Genomic DNA, 26,893 nt, shown 5'->3' with positions numbered 1-26,893 from the left:
AAAGTGTTTGCACAAGTCAATAGAGAATATACTCAGTGTCCCATCCTGTAATAGATAATCTTGGAGTAACAATGTGCTTTGGAGGAATCTTGTTTGACTGATAAAGAGTTACAAATATTTTTCTTCTGAAACCAGGTCAGTGTATTAGTTTTTACATTAGCTTGGACTTGGCATAATTCAGCAGACTAATAATAAAGTTATAAGAAAATTAGAATTTACTTGTTGAATGATTTGAAATCAGAAGCCCAAAGCTGAAGGTAATTCAACCCAACATCTTAAGGAAAGAAATGAAAATGTCTGGTTTGTCATTACTCATTATCATGGACAAAATACCATTAGCGTGGATTATGATGTTTCTACAGTGGCATGCTGGTAATGTAGATCCTTACTAACCTATGTGAACAAAAAGTGAAAATGAAAACACCATATAGTGTGGGTTGTATTGTTGAGTTAATATCATTTATTGATATTGCTTGTTAAAAGCAAACTCTCACTTGAAAAGCTAGTGAGACCCAGGAGTATTACCGTGCAAATTGCCCATCACCAGAGTTAGGATTTTTAGGTGCGCACCTTTTTTTCGTAGTGAAAGTGAGACCTCTCTGGAAGGACTCAGTGTGTGAAATGTTGCCTCAACCTCAGAATGGAGCTAATTTTCCAGCACCTTTTCCCCCCTTTTTTGATAACCTTTCCCCTTCCCTCCCTCTTCTGGGACATTTATGTATTTTCCCCCTTTTTCATGTTCTTAATCGCTTTTCCTCCCCTTTTTGTGTCCTTTTACTGGTGATGTTAAATATATTTCCTCAGCAAATCCTTGAAATTTTCTTTTCTTTTTTTGCGACACTTTTCTCTTTTAAGATGTTTTCACATTGTTAACTGTAATTGAATGTATTTAAACTGTGCTTGATTGTTGCCTATTTGAAATCAACAATGGAAAGGCAGCTACTGATATGCACCAGATTGCTGTTATTTTTTTTTTAAGATAGAAGGAAGAAGGAAACGCAGTTTGGTCTTAGAAGCAGTGAAGCAACAATGTGTTTCTGAAGTGGTGGGTTTCACATTTCATGTGTGCGCAGTGGACAGATATTGTTTGTGGATGTAAGTTCCTTACCAGCTTTTTCATTCTGTTAGATCCTGTTAGTGCATGTACTTTACCATGCTGAAAGTGCCCAGATCCCGATTTCTCAGTCTGGCTCAAGAATTTAAGCACGAGTTCATAGAAAGTGATGGAACTGTTCTTCGATGCACGGTTTGTGATACGGGAATTACATTACATGAAAAACACCAGTAAGATCACATCCAGCAACATAATATTTCCAGCTCTAAGCATCAAAAGAACAAGAATCGAGTAAATCTTGGCAGCCTCTCTTACACAATGCATTTGAGCAGTGTTCTTCCAAGAACAAAAAATTAAAGGAATTTAATGTTGACTTGTGTGCATCTTTTACACAGGCGGGGATTCCACTCAACAAGGTGAACCATCTGGCCTTGAAAAGTAAACACGGTTTCAGTGCCCGCTGAGAGTATGGTAAGGAAAAACTATATTGAACCTGTGTATGAAGAAACTGTGCGTAAAATTAAGGTGAAAGATCAGATTAGGTGTCATTCTGGATGAGACGACACTCAATGCAACGATATGTTTTGAACATTTTGGTTTTTCCTCTTGACAGGTGAGGAAGTTAAGCCCATGTTACTAAACATGTATGAGTTGCAGAAAACCAATGCCTGTACAGTGATGCAGTCATTTATGGATTTCTGTCAAAAACTGTTGCCCGGTGCTATTCAGTTTGAAAAAAGTTGTTGTACTTACTGACCAGGCTCCCTACATGCTTTCGGCATTTAACCAATTGAAGCCATTGTTCCCTAAGTTAACCTGTTTGGCTCATGCCCTTCACAGGGTTCCTGAATCTATTAGGAACGAATACAACGTTGTAAATGAGTTCATATCTGATCTGAAGAAAATACTCCTTAAGGCCCCGAGTCGCATTCTTGCCTACAGAGAAACCACCTGCCTGCCCCTGCCACATTTCCCCATCATTATTCGCTGGGGATCATGGATTGAGTTTGCTGCATTTCTGTGTGAAAATTTTGAAAAAATTAAGGAGTTTGACCTTTCCCTGGATTCAACCGATGCAGGTGCAATTTCCAAGGCACAGCAACTTCTCCTCCCAGACAAGATAGATGATTTGCAAAAATAACTATTTTGTGTACATTCCTACAAGTACCTGTCGACAGCCATCAAAAGCTTAGAAGAACAAGGCGTCGAAAAGGAAAAAACAATGGGATATCTTTACTACTGTGAGGGGCAGTTAGATGGTTTTGCCAGAGACAAACTTGAGGCTAGTCTTGACAAGAATCCGGATGTTGTGGAATTTGCCACTTCCACAGAGTTCCCATTCCGAGTGAATACTAAGTTTGCCCCACTAGTTTCTGTGGATGTAGAGAGAAGCTTCAGCTTATACAGGGTGTTTCTAAAGGTCGTTTACAACGCTTGGGAGGTGATTCCTCACACGAAAACAAGCAAAAAGTCTAAGTTCCATTTTTACGACTGAGGCTTCGTTTCCGAGATAGGAGCCTCGCAAAAGGTGACAAAGTGAACGTCACACCTAACTGGGACGAATACTATAACAGATAGAGAGGCGGTTACAAGGGAATCATAAAGGAATCGTATGTGCTCAGTCCGGAAGTCACTATGAAAAGTTCACTGCACGCATGCACAATGGAGTCCTCAAAGGAATTGGGGATTTCCAGCAAGAACAACACATGGAAAGGGTATGTAACGCAGCAAGAAGGACCGTGACAATGAGAAATGCGTTCAAGACAACACATCCCGACCTCAAACATCAAAACATGAGCACCGAACACAAAATCCGAAAAGTTGAGCACGGTTGCATACCCCAGTTACACGCGAGGAATGAACGAATCATGTCATGTGGCATACGAGAGACACATTACTCCACCAGGAGGAGGGAAAGAAAAACACAATATCAGATGATTGCGACAACGTGTATTTTTACACGCAACAACTACGTAACATCCCCCCCCCCCCACACACACACAACAAACAACAAATGCTACAATGTCTTATGCACAGACAGTGCATGTCACTGTACACCAACTGAAGATGTCACTTTCACCACACAAAGGGGGTGGGGAGCAATACCAAAAGTGTTCGCACGCGATCATTGTGACATAAAAGAGACCAGTTTTGGAAGCGCTGCACAGTCAAGTCTGGCTCTCGTAGTCTACGTTTGACCTTCATGACTGCTGTTCCCGCGAGAGGAGCTCGAAGGGTTGGTTCTCTCCGGCAGTCGTTCCATTCGTGTTGCAGGTGCTGGGATATGATCAGCAGTTCGCTCTAGGTTGTCATACGCATTGAAGAGTACTAGTATGTTGTATTGAAAGAAGTTGACGTGGTGGAGTTAACAAGTCAAGTATCGCAACAATTGGTCTGTGGTGTTCTTACGGTGATATGGCCAATTTGTGCAGTGTGCCAGTGTTAAACAAAAACAATACTTTGCAGTTCCAGCTCCCTATTACACAGATGGCTGCGTATACGACCCAGCAGCTAGCAGACATGCATCTCATGTATGGGGAGGCACGTGGTAATAGCCGTGAGGCAAGGCGTCTTTATGGAGAACGCTTTCCACATAGACGTTTACTGTCTCACACCTTCTTTCAGGTAGTGGACAGTCGACTGCGTGAAACATGGTCAGTGTTACCACCGCGGCAAGAAGTTGGAAGACCCCGAAGTGTATGCACACATCAGTTTGCAGAAGATGTGTTAACAGCGGTCGCAGAACATCCTGGCACCAGTATGCGAGTGCTTGCTCGGGCACGAAACACGTCTCATGTGAATGTTTGGCGAGTGTTGTCAGAGGAAGGAATGCACCCTTTTAAACCTCGTGACTTTCGCCCTCGTATGGAGTTTTGCCAATGGTTGTTGCATCAGCTGGACACAAACCCTCACTTCGGGGCAAACATATTGTGGACAGATGAAGCCATTTTCACCAGGATGGATGTCTTCATAGTAGAAACAGTCATGTATGGGACTTTGACAACCCACATGCACTTTTTGTGGCCCATCACCAGCACAGGTTTTCAGTGAATGTGTGGTGCGGGATAGTACATGATCATTTAATTGGACCATACATTCTCCCTGTTCGCCTGAATGGTCGCACGTATCATGCATTTCTTATTGAGGTTCTGCCTGAACTGTTGGAGACCGTACCTTTGGCACTGCGGCAAGAAATGTGGTACCAACACGATGGTGCACCAGCTCATTTCGATTGTAATGTACGACATTTCCTGAATGATGTGTTTCGCAATAGGTTCATTGGTAGGGATGAGTCTGTGCCTTGGCCACCGAGGTCGGCAGATCTCAACCCTCTCGATTTTTTCTTCTGGGGAGAAATGAAAACCCTTGTATACGACACACCTGTCACATCAGCTGAGGACCTCGTTGCTCGCATCAACGTCGCCGCCGGGACGGTAGCAGATACACCTGGCTTGTTTGCTCGTACTCGACAATCCTTGATTCGTCGCTGTCATCTCTGCGTAGAAGTAAACGGCAGACATTTTGAAAACCATCTGTGATTATTGCCCTCGGCAAATCTCAGTGAGAACACTCTTGGTATTGCTCCCCACCCCCTTTGTGTGGTGAAAGTGACATCTTCAGTTGGTGTACAGTGACACGGACTGTCTGTGCGTAAGATATTGTTTGTTGTGTGTGTGGGGGGGGGGGGGATGTTACGTAGTTGTTGCGTGTAAAAATACACGTTGTCGCAATCATCTGATATTGTGTTTTTCTTTCCCTCCTCCTGGTGGAGTAATGTGTCTCTCGTATGCCACATGACATGATTCGTTCATTCCTCGCGTGTAACTGGGGTATGCAACCGTGCTCAACTTTTCGGATTTTGTGTTCGGTGCTCATGTTTTGATGTTTGAGGTCGGGATGTGTTGTCTTGAACGCATTTCTCATTGTCACGGTCCTTCTTGCTGCGTTACATACCCTTTCCATGTATTGTTCTTGCTGGAAATCCCCAATTCCTTTGAGGACTCCATTGCGCATGCGTGCAGTGAACTTTTCATAGTGACTTCCGGACTGAGCACATACGATTCCTTTATGATTCCCTTGTAACCGCCTCTCTATCTGTTATAGTATTCGTCCCAGTTAGGTGTGACGTTCACTTTGTCACCTTTTGCGAGGCTCCTATCTCGGAAACGAAGCCTCAGTCGTAAAAATGGAACTTAGACTTTTTGCTTGTTTTCGTGTGAGGAATCACCTCCCAAGCGTTGTAAAGACCTTTAGAAACACCCTGTATAAAGATATTTTATCTCTGAAAAGAAACAAACTCACTTTTAAAAATTTAGAAATGCTTAATGTTGTAAGGTACAACAGCGTTGTGTTTTTCCCAGACTCTGGTGAATAACTGTAACACAACCTATGTGTGTGATGTGTACACAGCTTTGAGTGAATAGCTTACACTAATAAAATAGGAGGGAAAGTTTTAATAAGTAGTATAATTATCAGCAAATTTTTTTGCCCCTTTTTGGGTCTTAGTTTAGCACCTTTTCCTTTCCTTTTTCCCAATGAAATTTTCCCCTAAAAATCCTAACTCTGCCCATCACCATGTTTGTGTACTTTATTTGACCCAATAAGAGCTTCAAGAATTAAAAGAAAACTCAAAACAAGCTGTTGACAACTTCTGCAGCAGCATACATAAAAATCCATCGCTTAAAAACACAGGATGTAAGGAAAAATTAATGAAAATAGTCATGAACAATTTGCGAGCAATACTAGTGGATCCCACTGTACAGTCAATGGCAAACATAATGTTAGGCAAATTGTCCACCGCTATTTTAATTACTTTTTTACTCTACATTCTGTTTTTTTTTTTTAAGAATGAAACTATGTTGGTTCAAAGTAGGCATTGCCCTCTGTTTATTGACGTCATTATTTCAATTCTCATTACGATCACATTGTGTAATACAGATGGAATGAAAATAATGATGGACAATTCGCCTACTGTTACTTTTGCTGTTGTGTGTACAGCATGCAAAAATATGGTTACATTTGTGTTGCCATTTTGAAATTGAAAATGAATGTCTATTCAAAATATGTATGTAAATCACATTACCAGTATAATACAATAAACATTTTGGTGTCCAATTGTGCAGTGCTTGTGCCACCACAAATGCGAGTGGGAGGAAAATGAACCACACCACCTGCAGGAAGAGTCCATATAAATGGTCAATTTTTTTAGACTAAAGCAACCGAAGGCCTGCTTATATCAATAGCTCCAGATCATGGTATTGAACACAAGAATTGAAAATTAAAAGTTATTGGAATAGTAGATATTTCATACAACAATAATGCTTGAATTGATCCTGAACTTTGAAAGATCTTGAAAGAAACGCCATGAATTAATAGGAATAGATTGTTGAAGAATTCGACATGATTCGAGGAAACATTCAGAAATCACTGATCTATTCATATTTGCAAAAAACAGATTTATTCAACTTATTGACAAAAGCTGTAGTACGTGAAACGGTTACAGTGGAAATTCTCAAGAGGGAACACATTGGATAAAGCTATGTTCTTTGTCTGTGGATAAAGTGTTTGGCCTGTGTAGAAATTTCAGTGAAAAATGTAGGCTCTACTATGACGTGAACCTGAGGGTCTCGCATTCCATGCTGGATACAGGTTGCTAAAATATCTATATAGTACATCTTTGTTTCCCAAATCGTAAAGTATTTTATAGCTCTACTGGGAGAAGCAAATCACCATCGACATCATCAATGTTTGAAAGGCAACAGACCCAGTGACGTGCGGTGACGTCGACACTTGGGGTAGCAATGAGTGGCGTGCCCAACGGGTCATAATCCCCCCCCCCCTTTTAGGGCCCAGTATTCCTAAAAGAAGAACGTCAAATACAGGAAAAATTGCAAAGTTAGGAATGACTACAAAAAATTGTACACATAACTTCCACCCACTTTCGAAAATCAAAAAAGATTTGATTTGACTACTGAGCCAGAGATGCCGGGTTTGAATCTTGGCTTGGCAATGGGTGATCTTTGTGTGTCCCTTGCCCTTCAACAATTTTATCATATCGTCTTCGCGATTAGCCAAATATGGCGGAAAGCGAAGTAAAATAAACCAAATCAAACAATCAATCAATGAATGATTTGATTCGCTTTTTTTATACATTTGGTTAATCGCGAAGATGATACGACAAAATTAATGAAGGGACAAACACAAAGAACACCAATGTCCATGTAGGGGCTCGAACCAGGAACTCCTGGTGTGGTAACCACTCCCCCACGGTTGGTTGATTTGATGGTTGATTTTACGTTTTAAGTCCACTTTATACACAGAAAGGCGCTAACCATTCGGATACGTGGGTATCGGTAAAGCAAACTGCATTTTTCCTGAGTAGTAATTTTCAATTGAATTTTTGAAATACCATCTTTATATTATATGATTAACGTTTTTTCAAAAATTTTGCATTGCTTGATTTCCATAATTTCCCCATCTCACGATCTCGTTACTGAAGGATCCGGGCTCGAGCCCTGCCTTTGCATGATTGTTTATTTGCAACCACTCTTCACCCGTTTAATTTAATCAACGTTCATCGTCATGGCAGAAATTAGGTAAAGTGATGGAAGAGAGAAGAAAATACAAATAATTTCTTCCCAGTGCATCTGCAGGGCACTGTGAAATCAGGAGCCTAGAATTCTCTCTTTATGATTGTCCCTCACGACTTTCATAAGCTCTTAGCTACTTATTGCGATTAAATCTATACAGCTAGAAAAAACGATGGGTAACAAAACACAACTTTAAACAAACCATTTTTCTACTTTCTTCAATGATATTCATTTGGCTTTTTGAGTTCTGGGATACATTTTTCATTTCTAATTTTCTCATTATTCACTGCAGGCAGAGTACAACACATAAGAACAAGAATGCACGCTCGTCACGAATCCCGGCCTCAATTGTTCTTTGCGAGGTCCTTTCATCAATTTAATTATATCATCACTCATCCTCATTTTCGCGATAACCAAATGTGGCAGAAAAGCGAAGTAAAATAAACCAAACCAACAACAAGAATTAGAACGCGCGTTCACTTGCCCAAATAAGTACATCCGTATTTATGATTGTTTAGCTTACCCATTTTTTATTGGAGGCCAAGAGATTAGTATATTTAAATAAAACACTACTAAAACGAGAGCAAGAGAGAGCGTGAGCAAATATTTGTTATTTAATCATTATATATTCCATATTTTTTAAAAAAGCATAAAAATTTTTGTCTGCACATAAGACGTTCCAATTGCATAAATAATAAAAGTACATCCCGTATTATACATACATATTGTACAACGTGTAAAAAGTAGTATAAATACAGAGGACAGAAGTACTGAAAAAAATTTACCCCTAGTTCTTTAGAGGATTTACAAAGTAAGCGAAGGAAAACCTATCCCCTATCTGTCCTATAGGAGATAGACTGGAGGACCTGAAAGCACGGGCTTTCAACCATTGGAGCGGGGGCGAGGGGGCAAGGGAGGTAGAGGCAGAAATCTTCCCTTTCCCTTCGAAAACCCGTTTCTACCTGGAACTGCGAGGCGGAGAAAGAGCGAGCTAGGCCGCTGAACGCACCGAGGGACGAGAAGCGCCTGAAAATAAAGTGTTGCATATGAACTGTGGCTTCAACAAAGCAATAAATATTGTGATTTGAAAATAATTAGAGATTTGAGATTGATTGATCTATCTCTGCTAGACTAGCTACTCCTCAGTGCACGTCACTGAACAGACCCCATTGCGGTACCACCGACAAAGATAATTCCATTCAGGTAAATCGGGGACAGAAAAATCGGGCGAAACCAGACCAGCACACATACCTCTTTCCCCAGCTCACCGCAGAGAAAGGTTGGTGGGGGAGGAGAAGTTTAAGGTCCTCGCATCTGGCTGGACACAAACTGTTCCTCCTGCCCTTAAAGCTCAAAATATTTCAAAGATAATTATCATAATAGATGGAATGGCTGTTGTCATTCAAATGATCAAAACTAATAATGTGCTAACATGCAAGGATATTTAAAAGGAATTTCCTCTGATTCTAGGACAAGTAAACTGTGTACCTCTCTGCCAAGGTACTTGAACATAATATAAATGATGCAAACCATTTGAAGACTGTTTTATAGTGACGTGAAACAGGGATTGAAGCATGTGGATAATGTTTTATTGTAGAGCTGTTCACGCAAACAGCTTGTCATCTCTTTACTGTACTCTTGTAGTGCGGGTCTTCCTTGTCAATCATGGAACGAATGGTGCAAGGATCAATTTAAGTTTGTGGGCAATATATATAGATGGATTGCAGAATTTGAATCCAAGGATTCTTGGTTCAATTCATACACACTACCACAGCAAGCCATAGTTTTTATTAATAGATTAAGAACAGGAGATGTGCGTACACCAGCACATTTAGCAAAAATAAATATTAAAACTCAAGAAAATTGTAAATGTGGCAATGATAATCCTGATGCGCAACATTTATTTCTAGAATGTCCAATTTTTTCAAATCAACAAATCACACACTACAAAGGTATGCAACGTTTAATTATTCCATTTCCAATATCACTCTCATCCATTCTAACAGATTTATACCCTTCACTAATATGGATTCTGTATGCATATGCTCGAAAATGTAGGCTCGAAATATAGTGATTTTTATATACATACATATATATAGTATATATTTAAAAAAAGAAACAACAAAAGGATAAAAAGTGAATTATTCATAATAATAGTTTTATGTTTGTGATTCTGATGAATTTGAGAGACTATTTATTAAGGCTAAGAGAACTAAACATAACTAGCCTAACCTAACAACGTAGGCATTTAGCCTAAAATTAAAAAGCTTTCTCCCCTGACGTCGGAACGCAAGGTTGGTCAAGTGCTGTGCGATAAGTGAGACGCGTACAGTGTACGATTAAAGTGACAGCCAAATTTGCCAAGCGTTTTTAAGTAGGTACTGAAAGTGGTACTGAAACATCTGTACATAGCATATGTAATCATCTGTGGTCGTGTAAGCGACTGCATTCCTAATTTTAAAAAAAGTGTTGCAAGCGCCTTTTCGTTTAATTTTGCGAATGTCTGCTTACCTTTACTTTAAAACTATAATCACGATTAGGAAACTGGAATTTCTTTTCATGTAGAAGTATTATAACGGACGAGGTTATTCCAAACATAATCCCTTTTATCATGTTGAAACGTATTTGGCACACTGCTGCTCGCCGTTTTTTTTAAACGAATTTTAGGTAAATGTCTGTTATATCGGAGACGCATTAAAATCGGAAATTTTGTGTTTCGGATGGTTCGTACTTATCAATTGTGTATTGCGGAACATAATTGAAGGTGCCATTATGCTTTTTACACGACAATAACTTATACAGGGTGTCGCAAAACTCTTTCAACAACGCTTGGGTGCTGGTAGATATCATAAAAATAAGTAACTTTTCCCTATAAAGTAGGGTGTCCAGATATTTGTTGACCAAAAAGAGTATAGTCTATAGGTTGAAGCTGCGCATGCACAAAACATAAAAAGAAAATGAAAATAAGGGTGGTTATTTGATATTGCTTCTATTATAGCCCCTATAAAATAGGCCTACAATTCAAATTACTTATGGGTCTAATGTAATTAGCTAATTACAAATACTTACTCACCAATGGGCACCATCATTCATACTTCTGGGATGATTTTGCTTTCTTGAGTATGTTTAAGTCGTCCTTTATTGCCAGTCTAAACTCTTCACAGGTCATGTCCACATTGAATTTCACTTTCATTACATGTTCGAGTGTTGACACCAGGAGTGTACTTTTTTCCTCTCGCCAATAAGTTGTAATAACATGAAGAGTCTTTCACAATCAACATTTGTAAAGTTGAAGTAAAGAAGATTTTTATAAGAGGCACAAACACTTTTAAATTTGACCCAGCCTGTACTGACTTCCACTTACCCATCATTGTTTCTTTTCTTTCCCCCAAATCTTCAAGATGTTTTTCAATGGCTTTTGAAATTGCACAAGAAGTGTCAAAAATATCATTATCATTAAATTCCAATGAATTTGAAATATGTTTTGCTGGTTGATGGAATATGAAAATGACTTGAAATTGTTCATAGGAAATTCTTGAGTCAAGGAGTAAATACCTCAGTTTGTTGACATCTTGACGTTTTCCGTTCTGTGGATTTTAACGTATATTTACGCGTAAAATAATGAATGAAATTAAATAGCAAGGACAAGAGTATAATTGGGGATTTTTGCAAATTTAAAAGAGTATAGAGTATGTGAACCTTTAAAAGAGTATGTCTGGTCACCCTATATAAAGTTTACTTCGAGAGCGCTTGGTTTCTGCGCTATAAGCGCTTAAAATCTATCCTGCCTATCTATCTAACCCGACACAGCAAATGCTTGCTCTGACATCATAGCTATCATCCTCATCTTCGCGATTAGCAAAAGTTGTCAGGAAAGCGAATTAAAATAAACCAAATCAATTAATCATGGAGATATTTTAGAATGAGTAATCTTGAATTTCAGTCTGCCCATTATTTGTCTTGGTCAGTTTATAAATACTGTCAATGCTTCTTACAGCATTGCAAGTATCATTATTGTTTTGGATTTTGCTCAGGCAAGACTCCCACGTTTTTGTTTTCAAATCGTCTCTCTTAACGAGGAATCAAGTGTCGCAATAATAATAATTAGGATAATTATATTTAATTAAATTAATGTATTAATTAATTAAATATGTACATTAATTAATGTATTGTTATTATTACATGAATAGGTAAAATATAGTAGAAGAATAGAAATATAACAGCAAGTATTCATTATCTAGCGTACGTGTAGTTAAGATCGCCAAGATTTGCACAAAAAACAACTGCCCTAGCAAGGAATTTAATGTCAGATAGAAAAAGAAATGAATATTTATTGAACATCAAAAAAAGGAGTTAGATCCAATTAACGAAAAGTAAAGTTCCTGATTAATATTTTATGGATATTATCATTAGTAGTGTGCATAAATCTTTGGAAACCTTCAAAGCCATATGAGCCAAATTACTTGCCTTCCAAGAAGTTCAGCGGAGAAAACCATCGAGTATACAGGGTGTAACAGAAATAACTCCCGGATTTCATTCGTGAATAACAAAGCAACGATAGATGTTATGCAAAATTTTATTTCACAGTTGGAAGGAACAAGGATTACCATTTTGTTTCCAATATGTATCGAGACAACTCCATGACCTAGGAAGACTTTTTTTGAGGAAGACGGCACGCAGTTAATGTAATGTCTGACCGTTATGTATGTATGTTACGCAACTTCCTGCAGCCGCAATCCAACGATCGTGGCAAATTGGCTGTGTGTTTCCAACAGGATGGTGCCACAGCACGCGTATCGATGAACGTGCTACGTGAAATGTTTCCAGGGCGTCTGATCTCACCTTCCATGGAAAACTCGTTCCCCCGTGCTCGCACCCTGCGACTTCTTTCTGTGGGAGTACCTGAAGGCTAAAGTTTACCAAGGAAGGCCGAGGACAGACAATCATCTGAAAGATGGTATCAGACAGGAAAGAGCGGTAATACCGACCATACATGACTAGGAGGGCAATGCAGAACTTCAGGGCGAAACTTCAGAAATGCGTACACTGTGCAGATCGGCATTTGGACGATATCATTTTAAAACAAAGTCAACTATGTCACACAAAATGGTGACTTGTGGCAATTTTGTCAAAAAATAATTGGAACATTTTGTTCTTTGCAAATGTGCCATTTGTTCTTTCCAACTGTGCATTAAAGTTTTGCATAATATCTATCGTTACTTTGTTATTCACAAACGAAATCCGGGAGATATTTCTGCAGCACCCTAACTTTTAATTGTTACGCTGTTCAAGCATGGTATAGGCATTGATGGAAATTGAGTATAACAAATGCTAAACAATTATATTTTGATAAATTACTTTTACTACTTGGCAAGTCTTTCGGGGGGAAGAGGTCCGGACCCTCTGGACCCCCACAAAAACGTCCTTGATACCTGGGTATAATGTGAAGCCATGAGAAATATTCTCTTTTAGAACAGCACACACGAATGTCCTGTTATTTAATGCAAAATATGCATAAATATTTTTCATTGTTTTTGTTAGAATTTAAGTTTAAAAAAAAACAGATTTTAAAATCAGATAACAATTCTGAAACATATAAGGCTAAGCTCTGGACCTCATTCTGGGCTTATTTGGATTTCACGGAACGGAAAATCAGGAGTGAGTGGGATCTTGAGCCACCCCAACCAGGAATAATCATCTCCCACCCACTGGATATAGAAACTACATTATATAGAGTTCCACTTCAGTTCCGTTCATTCTAATTTTAAAGTCCCATATCTACGCATAAAAATATCTTTAAACAATTTATGGCAGATGTGTACCACATCCAATGCCTTTTAGAAGCCATGTATTTGGTATTTTCTCAGACATCTATAGGGTGTTGTATTAAAAAAGAAAAAAAAATGAGTTCAGATGGTTCCCAATCAACTCGTAAGAAGTCTAACTTTGAAATATTTGTGAAAAATTTGACAAATCATTTATTTGTAATATAATAATGACGCTCTTCAAGTACTGAAACTAATATCATTCGGTGCATTTACAAAACCGAAATCCTTCAGCTCTCAGAAGTAGCAAGTAAAGCCATACGCTCAAAAGTTTATTCTTTCTTTTCAATTTTTGGTGGACAATGTGAAGAGCCGGCCAAGATTTACTTTCGTATGTAGTGGTATTAAATGCAGATAGATACATGCGTGTGTATTAGGATGACATGTCAATTTCTCGTTTATGTGAAAAGGTAAACTTTAATGTAAGCAGAAGCATGTGCGCGTCACAGTTAAAGATTTTCGCATCTACAAAGAAAATCCAAAACACATTCCCACCTCGCCGGACTCCGTGGTGGAGGGGTTAGCATAGCGCGCTATGACGCCTGAGGTCCCAGGTTCGAATCATCCTGCCCATGGGTGTTATTTTTGAGTGTCCATCAATTTACTCATATCATCATCACTCATCCTCATCTTCGCGATCAGCCAAAAGTGACAGAAATGCGAAGTAAAATAAATCAATCACATATTCCCATCTTACTCCCAGAGACCTTGTAAATCCAATCCAAAATCTACCAATAGACCACCAGTGAGTCTCAGTTATCTCGTGCATTCATCTAACTAATGTAATTTTCTTACAATTTGACTTTAGAGTTTAACATAAAATGGCGTTGTGTTTGTGTTGCATTAGATTTTAAGCAATTAATGTCCAATTATAAGTATACCTAATACATAGGTAAAGAATAGTCCCCCCTCTGATAAAATCGCAAATTGCACCCTGTTTAAATGTCTAGGAAAGATTTCATTTCACCTAGGAATGATATCGCGATGCGATGAGTCGAGAATTGTCACAGCCTCATCTCGTCTCCTGTGTGGTGAGGTCCTTCTCGTTCTTGTTTGTGCTTATTTTTCTTTCGATTTCCACTCTGAAGTTATGAAAACTTATTCCAAATTCACCTCATTCTCAGATAGGCTAATCGGCACTGTATTTTTTAAAAAATATATATATCTTAATATATAGGTTTAAGTATAGTTTTCCCAACACCCTCTTACAAATTTATGAAAAATATGGGTGAGGTACAGGAGTGCATTGTAACCCCCCAAGTTGGTCTGTCGTGTCTCGTCTCGTTCGTGTAAGTGTTCCGTTTCGGAAAATTCCATTATAAATATTCAAAAGAAAATGGGGTCAGTCATATACTCTTCTGATGAAGATTTGTATCTTATCTTCGAATCAACGCGAACACCGCTTTAGAAATGTGTACCCCCCTCCCCCTTACGCAAAGCAGCAATCGCTTGCAGCGTAATTGTCTGAGAGTCAACCTGATTCCATCGTTCCACACACATTTTAAACAATTTTCATCTCCTTAAAGAGGTTTCCAAGAACTTAGGTCAATGAACTAACTAGTAGCAAGCACAATGTAGTATAATAAGTTTACAATTAAATGTTTTGAATTTCTGTGGTAAGGACTATAATGCTTAAAATTTATAAACAATAATACATTTTTTTTATTGGGCGAATTGATAATAGGTAATTTTAACAGTAGCACCTTTCGTCTGCTGTCAAATTACCAAAGGGGGGTACAGAGGGTACAACTCGATTTACGGATTTAGGGGGGTACAGTACCCTCCTTCAAAAATTTGCGGGGGTACAATGTACCCCTGTACCCCCCCGTTCTGCGCCACTACTTTCGAGGTAAACTTTATAGGGAAAAGTTACTTGTTTTTATGAAATCTACCAGCACCCAAGCGTTGTTGAAAGAGATTTGCGACACCCTGTATATATAATATATACTATGTAGCTACTTTAAAAGTAAGTATCTGGTACTGTAACGGGGTAACTTTATGCAGTATAAGTAACGTTATCTTTTACAGTTACTTTACGACACTTAAATTGCAAATTTGAAAATTTGTAACATGTGGTAAGAGATAAATTTAGCAAATCCGTTTCCAACTATGTGTCTTCTCTGGATGCTAAGCTGAAACGCTTTTCATGGAATCGCCTACGGGATGGAAGATAGGCTTCGTTGCATGCTAAATTTAGAACATCCACGGTTTGTTGCAGTTCATAATTTGTTCAAGACTTCGGTGCTTTGGGTGGATTTCTGCATTAATTTGGAACGTGGTAGGGGAGCTAGAAAGAAGTCATTGTTTAATAAGGGAAAGTGTTTAAGGAAAATAAAATGAATAATCATTCACAAGGCTGACTCCTTCCTTGGTGCATTCTTTTTTATTTAATGCAATAATTTAAATACATGAAGACATATTATGTACCAGAATCATAAATAAATTCATATATTTATTTTATTGAAATTAATGATAATTGATCGTGTGTAATTTGTTTGAAAGAAAATTTCCAGCAGAAAGTAATTGTAAAAGTAAGTTGCACTTACCAGTAACTGTAACTGAGTTACTTTTTAAAGTGGATAACTGTAACTCAGTTATATTTGATTGGTTGATCGCTTTAACTGATTTTGCTTTGCTTTTCTGGTACTTTTTGCTAATCGCGAAGATCAGGTTGAGCTATGATGTGATGAATATCATGAATGAACACACACACACAAATAACACCCATGCCCAGTTAGGGATTCGAACCAAGGACTCCTAGCGTCGTAGCGCGCAGTGCTAACCACTCTGCTCAGTTACTTTTAAAAATTAACTTCATATAGAGGAAAAGGTCTAAATATGGACCCCCCTTTTTATTTTGTCATTTTCGGAGGAAAAAAAATGAAAATATCAAGCACCTGCCTTTAAAATATATATCTATGAAATATATACTTAAATGTAATAATCATGCTAAAGTATAGAAGTTCTCCATTTTTTTTATATAAAAAAGCAATTTCCAAAAAATGGTAAAATTATGTATTTCAAAATTGTGGTCTAAATATGGGCTACTAGTGGAAATATCACAAAAAGCAATTACAATTTTAAAAAAACAGTCATTTATCGCTAAAACATTATAAAATTCATATTTATGAATAATCTGTTGTTTTGAAAATCACGTGGAATGGGAAAAATCGAAATTAAGAAAAACATCTAAATATTTGTTGGAAATGTGATCTCAGCATTAGACCTCATGTCATAGCCCATATTTAGACCATCACGCTATTTTTCTTCTTCAATTTATTTTCGCTCTGTGGTACATATTTCACAAACAAATCATGGCATTATAAAAGCCCAAATTTGTTTTATGTACTGCTAATATCATAACAAAGCAGATGAGAATTCAGAAAACGTTGAGTTAAAACATACCTGCAAAATGTTTTCGGAGGTCTTCATTCTATAACAGCGTTCAAGGCCGAAACTAACCACCACTTTCTCTTGCGAATTGGCGCCGCAACCTTTGTCCTTGACAGATAACCAGTTTCCATAGCCTCTGCCAGGCTGCAGCACCCGGGAGCGCTGATAACTCCAAAACCCATATTTAAACCTTCGCCCATATTTAGACCTTCTCCTCTAGTACATAAAAAGTATACATATGTGTGTATATATAGTGTGTGTGTGTGCGTGTGAGTGAGTGTGTGTGCGCATCTACTTAACGACGACGTTTGAAAATTAGTCTATTTGTATGATGTAGGTTATTTGGTTGTGTCGAAATAGCGGGATAAGGAATTATGCATATTCTACGGTTGGCTAGAGCTTACAGGCAGGAACGCTCATAGCAATAGACCTTCTTATCTTTCAGTAACGTTACAAACAGAGGTAGAAGATGGAGAAGGTGGTGTCGGCGAGAACTTCGCGCTCTGAAGAGTCCACAGAGATGATGGCAAGGATGAGCGCCCTGTCACTGAGGGACAGCAGCACGGGGCTACATGAAGAACAGACAGGCTCAGTCGAACAGGGGAGAGGCTCTTCACATGAGGTTAATTTTTTGTCTCTTTAACCTTTTATTTGGTTTATAGCTGCATTGTAATCTGATCTGCATCTCCCAACAATTAGCCTTGTGAAATCAGTGACAACCTCGGAAGACTTTGATAATCCTTTCATTAAGAACAATAATATATCAATTATGCAAAATAGCATTATTTAAAAATGAAGCCATATTCCTTTTCAGTGATATCTCTCAATGGCAAAACTCCACTGCATACTACAACAAGAGGATTACATCTTCAGTCTGATTATGAGAATAAACAATTGAGTTTCTGCTATATATCTGAATGTTGTGAAACGAAAAGGAGTAGTGTATGTATTGAATGAGGAAAGTAAGGACCCTCTCTAATGTCCTTTTCAAATCTTCACATGTCTACTAGTAATTTTCTTTAGTAAATTCATTCTCAGCACACACACGCACACACACACATATAGCCTCCCCATCCCCACTTTCCGAGAATAGATGTTTTTATTCAACAAGGATCTCAAGGACTGGAACGTGGTTTTAATAAGGAAAAGTTACATTCACGCTTCTGGCGTGGCATTTCAAACCTGCAATGAAAATGTGGTAAATTCGAGACAAGTGGGTACAAGTAAGTACATGTGTGTCAGGATTTACATTTTTGTTATTTTACCTCGCATTTGTGCCACTTTTGGCCAGAGGCGCAATTACGAATTTTTGTCTGGGGCGGGGGGGGGGGGGGAAGAACCGGGATAAACGTACGAATAATAATAATAATAATGCGCCATTACCTAATAATGCAAAACAAGCACACAAACTGTATTTTTGAATGGCAGAAAATGAATGATAAATGCATTCCGAAGATAATTCTTTTTGTACATATAACATGTATAACTTCCATGTGTTTTACACATATACAACATGGAGCGACATAAAATAAGAAAATACATATGCAACAAGCTAACACTAAATTGTGTACGTATTCAAAGTTTATTCAATACATGTATGCAACACATATTATCTAAATACATTACAGAAAACAATCATATATTACAAGCGAAGCGAGTAAGAAAATTTTTAGATCCAATTTTTGCAACTGAAAACAATATTGATTTAATAGGGCGAAAATAATTTCACGGGGCGTCCATGGCCGACTCCCGCCGCCGCCTAGCTAAGGCTCTAAACTTGACGATTTGATTTGCATAAAGTTTGCCCCCCTAGAATTGACTTCCATCGAAGGTTTGGGGAGGCAACCCTGTGGTTGCGCCACTGCTCGACCACCTCGCTAGCATATGGGTCGGGTAAGAGGCACATCCAGCTACTAACACGTCGCGAAAATGGGTTGCTACCAACCCAAACCTGATCCTAACGTAATAACGCAGACATTATTAGAATTGTAATTGTGAAAATAATGCTTGTATGTTGGTTAGGAGGGTTAGGTGCTATCAGCATGTGAGAAACCAAAGTGTTATCAACTGGATGTGCCCCGCACCAAACCCGCTAGCATATAGGCACGAGGAAGCACCTTTGAAAGCGCTTCATAATAATGTGTAATCTAAATGGAGTGGAGAGTCGTTGTTGATTTGTTTTCGTTTGTTGTCTTGTTTTCAGGAAGAAAAGAAGCCGACCAGGAGCATGTCGTTCTCGCATAGGTTCGACAAGATATACGACAGCTTCGATCTCCTGGAGAATTCCATGAAGACCTCCAACGAGAACCTCGACAAGCTGCTGCTCACGAAGACGGAGCTCGAACAGGCCAACCACAAGATCGCCAAAGAGCTGGAACGCGAGAAGAGGAAATCGAAGAATCTCATAGGTGAATGGTTGTTTGCATTTTTTGCGGAACCGTAGCTAGAGATTACTGCGCCCAAATTTAGAACATAATTTGACCTCCTTCTGCTTGATGTAGATAATGATATATTTGTGAAGCCAAGAGTTACTCGTAACACATTTACAAGAAACGTTTGTTTCAGTTTGATTTTAAGCCCACTCTGTGCACAGAAAGGTTGATCGTGGCTAGACCTACAGTTTAGAGTTGGATCTCAACCTCTGTGTCGAACCCGACACCACTTGATTACAAGGCGACGACGTTACCACTAACTACGCCATTCTTGAAGACCATATACACGAAATGGTTATTGTAACTGGTTACTTTTTGAAATGAGTAACTGTAACCCAGTTACTTTATCAGGTAACGAAAGGAAATTGACTTTTTGATAGTATTATAAGAGACAAAAAGGGTGAGGAAACAGGCTCGGGAGGACAAATGTAGGGGAAGTGGGAAGAAACATGTACAAAACAAGAATGTAGGTGTGAGATCTGTATTTCCTTTGTATGCGTTCGGTTGTTTTTGTATATTATCGCTCGCTTTGTTGTGGTTGTGATGTCATTTACAACTCTTCTAACTTTGCTATTAATGAATTTTACCTGCGACTTTACTGTGTGTAAAACTTGAGTGTTGTTTCAGATCATTTTCACTGAAATTATTCCCATATTCGAATAGTGGCAACTAAGTTGATTGATTGATTTGGTTTATTTTACTTCACTTTTCTGCCATTTTTGACTAATCAAGAAGATGAGGGGCCTCCTCGATGGCGTCATCGCCTTCTTGATTCGATACCCAGTGAAGGTAGGCTACATTTCGGTTCGGATTCCACTTTAAACTGTAGGCGCAGTCCCGATTAGCCTTTCTGTGCATAAAGTGGACTTTAAAAATAAACTCGAGAAGATGAGGATGAATAATGATAAAATGTATGGACATCACAAATACACATGGATAACACACAAGTTACACAGATGATTATACTGGATGTGAGTCCAGACACCAGAGCCTCGTAAGTCTGCAAATTGCAATCCAGGGTGTACTACTTGGAAGAGAAGTTGACGTTTGGGTGTCTTCAGAAAGGTTCGCAAGTAAGGTAGACTGACTATAGTTGCCCAGTTCACCTCTGCCACCTGTATTATTAGTAATAATTTAATAATGGTTCTACAGCCGTATAGTAAAAGTATTTGATTTCTATGCTCCCTTTGTATTTCTTTTATTTTATGTCCCTTTTTGTGCTAATTTTCTGATATCGTAACGATGAGGATGATTGACGATCAGACAAAAATAACAAATACACACTCGCAAACACCCATGGCAAGACCGTGACTCGAACCCGAGTCGTGAGTTGAAGCGTTCGACCGTCGAGACGGTGTATCCTCTTTTGCGACTGCAGAGAACAAATCTTAATTGAAATTTTAAATTTATTTACAGAATATTATTAGGTTGCCTAATATTTTCGTTAAAATTAAGAAAACGAAATATCTCCGCCTTTTAAATTAAGAGGTTTAAATTAAACGCATTAAAATGAGTCAATGCGCAAATGAGAGAATGTATATGTAGCATTCACATTATTTTGTTATATGTATTGATCTCATAAATGGGTGTAGTCGAAAAATAAATGGTATCGGGCTGCTTTCAAACTTCAAGCTGCTGCACTATATGGTGTCATAGTTGTTAACATGACGTTTATTAATTATTATTATTATTATTATTATCACTGTCAGAGAAACAAATAACCGTACGTTTATTGATTTCTTTTCTACACCGTTTTCTTTCTCTTTCTGGTACAACATTTATTCACTATTTTCTGCCGAAGGTAGTGCGGAAGCATAGTTTCGTTTCAGGTGTCTCCCAATAAAATAATTATTATCTTCTTATACAACAAAGGAGTTATTGTAGGCTTACCATATTTTTGGGGTCCAACCCAGAACATATTTGCGATCAACTCGTTACTGCTGAATTTCAGTTTTCTTTACAAAAATAAATTGAAATTACTTAAAAGCCTTAACATTTTATTGGAACATTAAACTGTAAAATTTACAAGAAAAAATATTAACATTATTTTCTAAACTCAATCAATTAATTTTCAAATGTTTAATTGTATAATACATTTTAGGAAGCCTCTCTGTTCTCTGTTCTGTTAGTTGACTCAGTTGAACTTTTCACTAGACATGCCATTTTTTCAGAAATGGCTTGTTTGTTTTAATAACGTCATAAAATTCACAACATGAAAGTTCTGAATGTTTAACAGTGGATTCTAGAAGTCTACCTCTTTCTGCAGACCAAATATTCCCCATAATTGAAAATACTCTCTCAACTGGAGCAGATGTTCCAGGCAAAGACATAGCAAACTCAACCATTTTAGAAATGTTGGTACATGAAATATCAGTCTTTTGAAACACCTTAAAAATTGGACGTGAATATTCAATACGGGTAGCTATTTTCATGTTCAGATTCTGAAAATCCCGGACATTTTGCAATCCCGGACAGCACTAAAAAACCAGGACTGTCCGGGCTAATCCCGGACGTATGTTAAGCCTAGTTATTGTCATTAATGTTAAATAAAGCAAACTTAAGAAATAAATATTTCCTGCCATTTTGTGAGGCAAGGTGCACCCTGGAACGACTACGCCACTGGCCATAGCGGTGTATTTGTATGTAATGTATGTATGCCAGTTACCAAATGTGTTTCCCTCGTTTATTTCAGACTTGTTTCGTCTGAAGAGAGAGGGTTGCTGCCCTTGCTGCCAGTCCTCACCCTCGCTACGAGATCAACCCTCGCAGGATCGCCACTACGCGAGAATCCTGCGCGACTACCACAAGATGAGGAGGATCCTGAAGAGTCGTGGGGAGGAGGTGAAGAGGAGGAGGGAACAGGTGGAGGAACTGAGGCAAGATATGGAGAAGCTGAACCTCATTGCTCTCAGGAGGGAGGAGATGGTGGCCGACCTCTGCACCCGATTCCTAGCGCTCAAGAGGAGAAAGGACGTGCAGGTGAGTTAAGCTTATCACTAGGGAGCGGAAGTTGATGAAATGTCATCTTTTTTCTGACATCTCGGACACGATGCCCATTAAATATACACAATATTACACTTCGTCTAGAATCCAAAAAAGGTAATTTTAAAGTGCATTTTTTTTTTGCATTTTTTGCCAATTTTCAGGTTTTAGGTCATTTTCCCCGATTTTCGGCATTTTCCCGGCATTTTTCACAATATTCCGTGTATTGTTTCGTCATATTTTGTCACTTCTTTCATTTTGGTAATATTCTTGAGTCTATTCACCAAGGTGAAATATATATCTCCCAAGATTGCAATTTACGAGCAAAGGAAATGCTGAACTGGTGACGGTCTTTGTTGTCTCGGGGGAAACAACCAGGTGTCCGTCTGGGACAAACTCAAATTTAAGATCAGATAAGGAGATTGCATTTTGTTTAATTTCCTTTTCTTTAAATTTTTAGCCAGAAACTAACAAATTTAATGGTCATTTTCTTTCATTTTTACGTCATTTTTTCCCATTTTTTAGGACACTCTATAGGTCATATGCCTATATTTTTTAGGTCATCAACTTCCGCTACCTACTTATCACCCATCGAAGCTTGTCGCCCACTATTGCTCTCCGAACAGCCTTGTGGAACATAGATCGTATCGCCGCGTGTTTGCTCGCTGTTCGGGCTGCCATAGTGGGCGATAAGCTTTGATCGTTTTCATGTGATGTCAGAGCCGACTCGGAGGCTGAAGTTCCAGGTTCGAGTCCCGGCCTGGGCATAGGTGTGAGTATTCCCTCTTTAATTTAATCTAATCACTCATCCTCCTTGTCGCTATTAGTCAAAAGTGGCGCTAAATAACAAAAATACAGTACGTGACGTCAGAGCGCGGGCCGTCGCCATGTTGTAGGTCCTTTTGTCATCCTCCTCAGCCCCGTAGCTACTATAGATATTTTGGCGCCATTGGCTGCTTTTTGGTTTGAATCCCTGCCACCCTCCTCCGCACTACGGAGCATCGACATTTTATGTCCGCCCTTTGATATTTTCTTCATATGCTATGGTTTGCTATATTTTGAAATGAGGAAACAAATAAAATCTCATTAAAAGCAATATAGGTTTACATTTGAAGATTCGTAGTTATCATTTCTGATTTTAAAAATAATAGCATATTGAAGGATATTTCAGTTATGTCTTAATGCATGAAGAACATCTTTAAAAAGTAGTACTTTGGCAAACAGAAAATTCTAGCAGTGTGTTACCAGAATATAAACCTACGAGTAAAAGAAGAAAAAGAGGTTAAGAATAATAATGGAAATAAATAATACAGTGTGTAGTATGTTAGTAGAAAAAATTGTAAATTTAAAATTATTCAACTCTGCTTGGAAAAAATAACATCCTTGGGCAACAATTTCATAAAACTACAACGATAACAGCGACGTGGAAAACAATTCAAATAAACATAAGATAAAAGAAGCTTAAGAATAATAATTGTGCCGAGTTAAATGGCGCATTGCTTTTTCCTTCACCTCTTTTATCAATTTACCACTCATCAGCATCTGCATCATCGTTGCAACATTACATGTCAAAACTGGAAATACAAAATACAAAAATACTTTTTGTAGTTGACATTGAAACTGAATAATAAAGTCAGTATTTACCCGCCTATTCTTGTATAATTTTAGAGCATAATTTTCTTTTTCATTTCTTACAAATTTAGTTTTGTGCTCACGTTACGAATTTAAGCCTAATACAAAAGGTAGGAAGAGGGGAATCTTATTTTCTATGTGCACTTATTGTTTTAACATTATATGTGTTAATATATAAGGGGTTCCAGGGCACAAGTAGCGTAGCTTCACTTTTCGTAGAAATGGAGTTGCATGTGTAACTTAGAACTGTGAAGTATCTACATTTCAATGCTAGCAGTAGGCATGTCCTAAGTTTCAAATTCTTGCTCATAGAGGAACTACTATATGTTTGTGCCCCAACAGCTAAGCATAGTACTACGGTAAGTTATTTAAATGTGCCTTTCTCTCAAAGCTGTCTTGAATGGAGTTAGGCCACTTGTGCTTTGAAACCCTCATATGCTCTAATATGAAGTCATTTGATGTTCTTCCAATCTTTATTTTCGATTTCTATTTTGGTTATTTTTGGTCGCTTTTCTACCTCTTGGGTTAATCACAACGATGATGATGAAGAAATGAAATTGCTGTTGGGACATGATACAATCATACCTTGACAAGGCTTCGAACCTGGAACCTCTGGCCTCGCAGCGCGTAACAGTTCACTCCGCTACGAAGACCGCCCCTTCCAAACTCACAAATAAGTGTTGCAGTGTCATGGGGGTTACTAGCAAGGGGGAATTTGAGAGTTCAACCCCAAAATACCAACTGAAATGATAATACGTACTAATAATTAAGCATGAAAAATTAGCTTTCTTCCTTCACTTTTTTATATTATATAGACAACAATGGAATCAGTAAGATCTCCACGATGGCGTTGTGGTAAATCTGTCACCTTGTAATCAAGGGGTCCTCGTTGGAGGTACATTACACTGCATAGTTGTTCGTATCCCACCGTAGGCCTAGTCCTGATTAACATAAAGGGGACTTAAACAAACCTTTTCTTTGGAAATAGAATGCCTGTCAAAACTCATTCAGATTTTTTTCGTGAGCAAATCCTTGCTGTTTAACTATCAGCAATGACAAGTTTCATTTCTCTAGATGTACATACTCCATACACTGCACAAAGAAAAAGTGATTGGAATAACCAAAAAGTAACAGTTGTTTAAATAGGTAATAAACAAATGATTGTCTACCAGTACCAAAATTATTTTAGTAATCATGCATATTTGTTAAAAGTTAACAAATAATTTCGTCAAAATTACCAAATTTAGTAAAGATTAACACATGCTTCGTTAGTTGTTACCAAAAGAGCTCATCCGAAATCAACTTTTCTATGTGGTATTTATAACTCTTATCTATGTCTATTCTTTACAGTTTCAAGTTTGTCTTGCTAGAGATATACCCATAAGTGTGTCCTTAGAGAAGTTTTGTAACAGCTTGCACTAACAATGTGCGAACTTCTAAACTAAGGTTTATTAATCCCAAAGTGTGAAAAACTCAATATGCTGACCAAGGCAGAAATTTATTTTATTATAAAACATAAACTAAACGTAACGTTTCAACCTTCTAGCAAGATCTTCTTCAGATTCTGCACCAAGTACAAATGTCTGCAGAGTCTGAAGAAGATCTTGCTAGAAGGTTGAAACGTTACGTTTAGTTTATGTTTTATAATAAAATAAATGTCTGCCTTGGTCAGCATATTGAGTTTTTCATATCATGGAAACAAGGCTGAATAGTGTCCCAAAGTATGTATTTTAATATAAACAAATTGCCTTATTTTATAGAGAGAGGGTTTTAAGCAGACTGTCGAGTGCCTTGAAGAGAACCTAACACTGGCTATGCAAAAGCTGAAGGAGAGGGTGGACGAGCAGGACCGCTCCCTGCGACAGTTGCTCTCGGCCACAAAGGATCGGAAGCACTCGCTCTCCTTGGAGGCGCTCCGGCGGAGCAATGAGCTAAGGCACCAGAATCTGTTGCTGACCACGCAACTACGCCAGATGCAAGTCGACCTTTGGCTGGATAGGCAACTTCAGGAGATCCCATAAGGCACGGTAAGATTAATGAGCTTATAACACTGCATGAAACTAAATTAATTTTATTTTAAAACTTAAATTTGCACGATGTAACTTTTATTCACTCACGTGTCCTTGTGTCTTGTATTCGATTGTTCTTATATTTCTCATTTTTGCAATTTTCTCCTTCGACTTGCTCTTGTGATTCGATTTGCATCTTTTTTTTTAGTACATGCAGCAATATTGCTGTACTAAATTATAAATCGTATGTACTTGAAATAATTACGAAATTGGAAAACATATTTGCTTGGTTTGATTACGTTATTTTCAAAAAGTAATTTAAGCTATAAAAATGGAACAAAATTAATATATTGATCTATTTGTCTACAAAATTGAGTTCCAATAGGTGGGCGAGGTCTGACTTCACAGTGATGTTTTCACTAGTGATGTTAAGCAATGTATGCGATTCCTGCCAAAATACTCTACCAGTAGTATACAAAACAGAATCCCATCATATGCGATCGCAGGTAGTAGAGGGGTGTTCATGAATTCCCAGCGATGCCATAGACATGTGCAGGGTCCGACTCTATGAGGCGGGTCTTTTGGGGGTATATATTTCCTCTCTCCTCTCTGTTCACATATTCTCTATTTCAGTGAGCAGAAGGGCTGGATAAGGCTCTTTCATGCTTCGGCTAGAGCCCACTTGGTGGCGACACCTCTGCTATATTCATTAACCTTCTACAAAGTATGAAGAGAAACATTCGTATGATATAAATGACTTTATTTTCTAAACAGGAACAAATTCTAGAAATGGGCATTTGTGGTCATCAACGAGCGCGTGATGGGTGTCAGACATGAAGATAACATACAGAAAGGATTGCATTAGATTACACCTGGCAAACATAGACAATATCCTCCCATATGCAGGACATGTGGCAATGCTTCTTCATTTTATTTCATTTAAATGTAAATATGTTTATTTGCAACTATAATTAAT

General features: G+C 38.2%; 1 protein-coding gene across 2 annotated transcripts; it reads left to right on the top strand.

Annotated features, from left to right (window-relative positions):
* On the top strand, nucleotides 1-26,616 carry LOC145998604 (uncharacterized). Of its 2 annotated transcripts, XM_083135055.1 has the most exons (6): nucleotides 1-135; nucleotides 17,308-17,484; nucleotides 19,066-19,270; nucleotides 21,987-22,273; nucleotides 25,669-25,935; nucleotides 26,551-26,616. In XM_083135055.1, the coding sequence occupies exons 2-5, from the start codon at nucleotides 17,332-17,334 to the stop codon at nucleotides 25,927-25,929; spliced, it is 906 nt and encodes a 301-aa protein (XP_082991181.1). In that variant the 5' UTR covers nucleotides 1-135; nucleotides 17,308-17,331; the 3' UTR covers nucleotides 25,930-25,935; nucleotides 26,551-26,616. The 2 variants fall into 2 exon arrangements, with proteins under 2 accessions (XP_082991181.1, XP_082991180.1); XM_083135054.1 differs by lacking the exon at nucleotides 26,551-26,616 and having other exon boundaries at nucleotides 25,669-26,077.
* The last annotated feature ends 277 nt before the right edge of the window (nucleotides 26,617-26,893 follow it).

This window comes from Lepisma saccharinum, chromosome 14 (genome assembly GCF_977018435.1).
Source record: "Lepisma saccharinum chromosome 14, izLepSacc3.1, whole genome shotgun sequence".
In the NCBI taxonomy this organism is placed as follows: Eukaryota; Metazoa; Arthropoda; class Insecta; order Zygentoma; family Lepismatidae; genus Lepisma; species Lepisma saccharinum.
The sequence above is the reverse complement of the archived record's forward strand: the minus strand, read 5'-3'. Positions and strand labels throughout refer to the sequence as shown.

Excerpts from the sequence above, each read along its gene's own strand:
- LOC145998604 (XM_083135055.1), top strand. The coding sequence starts at position 17,332 with ATGGAGAAGGTGGTGTCGGCGAGAACTTCGCGCTCTGAAGAGTCCACA. Across the intron at positions 17,485-19,065 it reads GGAGAGGCTCTTCACATGAG|GAAGAAAAGAAGCCGACCAG; the intron begins GTTAATTTTTTG and ends TCTTGTTTTCAG. Across the intron at positions 19,271-21,986 it reads GAAATCGAAGAATCTCATAG|ACTTGTTTCGTCTGAAGAGA; the intron begins GTGAATGGTTGT and ends CGTTTATTTCAG.